General features: G+C 42.2%; 1 protein-coding gene across 1 annotated transcript; it reads right to left on the bottom strand.

The window, feature by feature from the left end:
• Positions 1–1,464: 1,464 nt before the first annotated feature.
• LOC105034398 (uncharacterized) lies at positions 1,465–2,718 on the bottom strand. The gene has a single exon (XM_010909542.3). It carries the CDS (start codon positions 2,630–2,632, stop codon positions 1,670–1,672), a length of 963 nt encoding a protein of 320 aa, XP_010907844.1. The 5' UTR covers positions 2,633–2,718; the 3' UTR covers positions 1,465–1,669.
• Positions 2,719–5,442: the final 2,724 nt, after the last annotated feature.

Genomic DNA, 5,442 nt, shown 5'->3' with positions numbered 1-5,442 from the left:
ATTGGGTTATGGGAGATCATCTAAAAATAGGAAAGACCTATAACCATCTAGGAACAACAATTAGATTATGTGCTAAGGTGAGAAAGAGAGAGAGAAGAGGCGTGCAAGAGGAGGACCGGTTCCTTCTCCTTTGGCATGGAGTTTGGGCGTCCCACTTCCCTTGGCATGAAGGCTCTTAGCATCCCAACTTTTAGGTATGAGGTGTCACACCAAGGCTCTTCTTCCTCCTTTATTTGCTATCTTAAGAAGGTATGAAGATCTATGACTTCATCTCACTTTCCTGCGAAGCCTGATGTGCATGCAAAGTAGAGAGTTTGTACGTTCAAACTTTTGCAAGGATTTGGATTCAGAATCCTTTGGAGATTTGATTTTTATTCCACTGTGAATCAGATAAAAGATGAAAAAATTTTGTTAACTTATTATAAAAAAATTTTTAGATATTCTCTGACAATCTGCTGCTGAAATGGCTCTATTTTCTTCACCAATGCCACAATTAATGTAGGAACACCTTCTACTTCCTTTGCCCAAGCTAAAGGATGCCGCGACCTCAGATGTCGAGGGCAACTGATACACCCAAAGATAGCCTACCCACCATGGTGCTAGTAACCCAACAGCAGCTCGACATATGTCTTCAACAGGAGGTGACAAAGTGACCATTTAGCCTCTGCCACTTGATCTTTTATGTCCGTGCTGAGGAGTTTCAATGTCTTCTATTCACTAGATAACAAGTGGTAGGCTATCTCGCTACTCCACTTATTCTGTTCGCTTAGTGAGATTTGTAATCTTAATAAACTTCGAACGTACGAAGCTGTTATCCTCTAACAATCAGAACAAGTCACGTCTCCATAGCTCTGGCGGGAAAAAATGGTGCACATGCTCCCTTAGACGATAGGTACCAAACTTTGTCTATAAAAATCTAATAACCCTCTAAGACCCTCTAGGTAAGAAGAGAGAAGGTAAGCGAGCACTTTGCCTATCTTCTCCCTAAGGTAAATCTTATATGAACGAGAATTTAGCTCATTCACAAAACTTTAAGCAATTCTGACTCCACCTTCTAAATGACCTTCTATAAACTACCACTCTACACTCTCTTACGACAGAACCTATTTCATTTTATACTCGATACAACTATAAAATTCTCTAAAAAAACTCAAACCTTTTCAGTTTGCTTCTACAAAAATTGACTTAGGCATCGGAAGATCCACTATCTTTGATGGTGTTATAGAATCCGATTCAAAAGATCGATCACAGATCCAGAGCCAGCGCCTGACCTAGAGATCTTGATTGACCGTCCTGCAATCATCTCTCTCTCAAATCCAGCTTATCAGCACAAGCTAGATCGACTCCCTAATGGCAACACCACCTATTTTTTTGATGGGATGTGAATATAGAATTGGCATCTTTACCATCACAAGTACAGATGCCAATGTGCATCAAATTATGGATTAAGGATGGTGAATCAACGATTGTTATATCCAATCAACACATAATGGATCATGGAAACCCATTTTGGTATCAGTAGATTGTGGTGCAAAATTGCACTAGCAAAAAGCAGCTGCAAAACGTATTAATGAAAAGAGAAGAGGTTGCAGCAAAGCATAGCCCGTAATGGTCGAAATTAACATCAAAAGTTTCATTTTCCACATGCTGTGCTTACGAGCTATATACGTCATTGTTGGTGATCCCGGGGACCCTGGGCACTCGCCTTATCCTCCGCCAAAGTTAGGAAAGAAATAATGCTGGAGGGCCCAAAACCCTGCGCCACTGCAAACGCCCCGCCATCCGGCTGATCCGTGCTCGCACTTGCAGCTGCTTCCAACTTCCCCCTGGGGGAGGATTGCGGACCCAAGCATGGATCAAAAGATTGTGACATGCCACCCACGGGTGTAGTACTAGAGCCGGTGCTAATGCTAAACACACCAGAGGAGCTGGAACTGAAGGAACCGGGACCATCCTGGATGCTGGACGAGAGGAACAAGGGCGCCTCAGTACTGGCGCCGAACACATCGGAAGTGCTGGAACCGGAAGAACCGGGGCAATCCAGGATGCTGGAGGAGAGGAAAAGGCTCGCGGTCCGTCCGTTTAAGGGCCTCGCCGCCATCGTAGCCTTCAGGCCCGTAGATGATGTCGGCCACCCTCCATGACCATGATTGGGCATGGCGGCTTCTCTTTTCCGGGCGGCATGCAATAATATTAGCCTGGCACCGAGAGCTTTTGCTAGCTTCTCGTCGAGCAGCTTTGCCTGCAGGGCGCCGACGAGCCCCTCAGCCGCTGCTACTGCTGACTCACCACCGTGATCCTCGAACGAGAAGGGTGGCATGTTCTCCAAGGGGCGGTCATGCCCCCCCGTGGCATCGCTGGCTCCAGCTCCAGCTCCAGAGGTGGTAATGGTGGAATCGAAGTTGGTGCGTGCATTTTCTCCACGGAGGGTTCGGGCAGCTTGGTCATATGCGCGTGCCGCGTCCTCCGCCGTGTCGAACGTTCCCAGCCACAGCCTGACCTTCTGCAAGGAGTCCTTGATCTCGGCCACCCACCTTCCAGACGGCCTCTGCCGCACTCCGATGAACCTCTTCTGCTCTCCCGACACCTTCTTCCTCCGTTCCTTGACACCGCCATCGACCGTCCCCACCATGAGGGCTCCTCCCGATGCAGCTTGCTCTTAATTTCTGGTTAATTAATCAGCCGATGAAGCGGCCACCACTTTCCGACATGATTAATTCCAACATCGATCGACGAAAACGAGTGCTTCAAGCTGCAGTCTGATTGCAATAGCGTGGCAAGTGGGGACAAGGAGAAGGCGACGGGTTGGTCCCTTCCAAGTCCCAACCTACTAGATGGCCAAGAAAATGTCAACAGCTAATGCAGGCAACGTCGTTCGCATCGGTGCAAGCGAGGACAAGGCGGTGGATGGTGAAGACCTGGGGAACAAAAGGCCGCCCATTTGACATGACAGATTCACATAATGAATGAAAGGAAGACAGAACGAGCTACAGGCGACCGAAAGGGCTGAAACGGTACACTCTTCTTGCCTTCCATTTATAAGATTGTAAAGATCCTGACATCAATATGACATCTCAATTGCATATTAAAAATAATATATATATATATATATATATATATATATATATATTTGGGTTCGATAGATGTGCCTTGACTTTTACCCACTTGTCTTGAGTGGCGGTGATACGCAGCAGCAAATGACGGAACATCCAGAGAACTTTAAAAATGATAATAAAATTGATAATTCAAGATCAGATTTTTATCATAAAAATGATCATTCATTCAATCTCCGTATGCTCGTAACTTTGATCAAAGATTACCTATAAAAAATTTTTATTAAATAAAATATTATTTGATAAAAATTTTTTGATGCTTAAATTAATAAAAAATAATTAAATAAAGAGTTGAAAAATAAATTTCACAAAGTATTAGCACTGAGAACAGATTTACCATCGCTGTTCTCTTATCTCTTTTTTATAGATGAGTTGTTGGTAAACATCTGAAAATCGTTAAGCACATAAAGTCCCATTTATCCCAACATTATATGATCATGGAGTAGGCAGTTAATACCCACTAATCATCTTGGAACGTGGCTGTTACACACATTTTGCGTTGGCTATTTTTTAGGTGCCGATCAAGGGCCAGTGATACTCATATGCCGACTAAAAGTCGGTAAGGCTGATATATCAACTAGGTGTTCAGCCTCTTATATTTCATGTCGAAGTCATCGATGTTGTCGTCGATAGCATGATAGATACTGACTGATCGACTGAATGTCGAGTTGTGTTGATTGCTTTCCATGGATTGTCAACTAATAATCAAAAAATTAAGAGAGGGATTGATAGATGGTCGATCATTCTTCGAGTCTTAAGACATCGAGAGGTTGTCGATGTGATGAGTAGTCAGATATTGATAAGTTGTCGGTAAGTCGAATCATAGACTCCTTTGACCAATTGAAGCATTCGGCGATAGATTGGACCAATCGTTCTAACATCAGTTATCCGACAAAGAGTCAGATACCGATGTTGAATCGGGAGACGTCGCGTATTGAGTGTGAATCAGGGATAGTAGATTCAGTTGTCCCAACAGTTGTCTCCCATTCTCAAATTCAAGGTGACTCGACATGTTGGACGATGGAAGTCTGCATATCTTTTGTTTTGATCTCGTATCGGATTCTGCAGTCGCTTTGGCTACGGGTATTAATTTGATTTTCTTGGAAACAAAACCATCAGCCGTTTTATCATTTCCATGATCGTGTGATCATCATTAGAGTGTCAAATTGAGGAGATGGTTATTTAATGTTGCAATCGATCAGATGGCAGAATGATCTGATCTGATTTGATTTTAGCCAATCGGGAGCTGCCATATGTCTGATGATTGTTGGTGTTGGAATTTCAATGAAAGGACATGCATGTATATTTCAAAAAAAAAATTTTCTAAACATCACAGTGAAATAGAAGATTAAAACATCTTTTAATCTACATCATGCATGCATAAAACATAAAGTATTATGATCTACTTCATATGCTGAAATTGAACGTATGCTAAAATTGAATATATGATCGAATCACATATCTGTTTCGTAATTTTTTTTTTTAAATTTAGATCTGAAAGAGAAGAGGCTTTCTCTTAGCCGTGCAAGTGTCCAGCCTCTATGGGTATTCACTCAGGATCAGTCTAGAGTAGCCCTCATTAATATTGATTTTCTTCTCTAAGAAAAATCAGCCTGCGAATCTGAATGAAGTCTGAATCGCGATTAACTCTTTGATTTTTTTTTTTATCTTTTTCTTCTCTTCTTCTCTTACTTTTTCTTTTCTAGATTATACAGCAACTAGAGACTAGAAACTAGCAAACAAGAGGAATGCCCAAAACCCTTTGGGTGTGAAGGATGAAGGATGCCCAAGGTGTGGGCATTGGACCTCCAAGGGGAAAGAGAGGGAGAAGAGAAGAGAGGGGCGTGGGGCTCTTCAAAGGGGGCGTGGAGCTGCTGGTTCAAGTGCTTAGAGATCTTAGAGAAGATCCCTTTAAATAGGCATAAGGTTTGAATCCTATTCAAAATCAAACAACCACTTAATACAACTCCTACTTGCATTAAGAATCCTTATTTCTTTAGTTATTTGACTCCCTTTAGGAAATCCATTAGGTGCCAACTATTGGAGCCTTTTCACCTACAAAAACTCACCCCACTTTGCACCCATGGGACACCCCATAATGGTTCCATACGCCCTCTAATAGGTGGACACATCCAACTTAATCAAATCAAGTATCGCCCAATGAAAACTATCAAGAAAATTAATTAAGGGCTTGGATCCTTAATTCAATTGATCCAAAACCTTAGGCACCCAACAATTAGAGCCTAATGAATCTAATTCATTTAGGTTATTAGCAGATAATTAAATTTAAATTAATTTTATCAAATAAATAATTCAAATGTAAAGAAAA

The sequence above is a fragment of the Elaeis guineensis genome, chromosome 14, assembly GCF_000442705.2.
Source record: "Elaeis guineensis isolate ETL-2024a chromosome 14, EG11, whole genome shotgun sequence".
In the NCBI taxonomy this organism is placed as follows: Eukaryota; Viridiplantae; Streptophyta; class Magnoliopsida; order Arecales; family Arecaceae; genus Elaeis; species Elaeis guineensis.
The sequence above is the reverse complement of the archived record's forward strand: the minus strand, read 5'-3'. Positions and strand labels throughout refer to the sequence as shown.

Excerpts from the sequence above, each read along its gene's own strand:
- LOC105034398 (XM_010909542.3), bottom strand. The coding sequence starts at position 2,632 with ATGGTGGGGACGGTCGATGGCGGTGTCAAGGAACGGAGGAAGAAGGTG.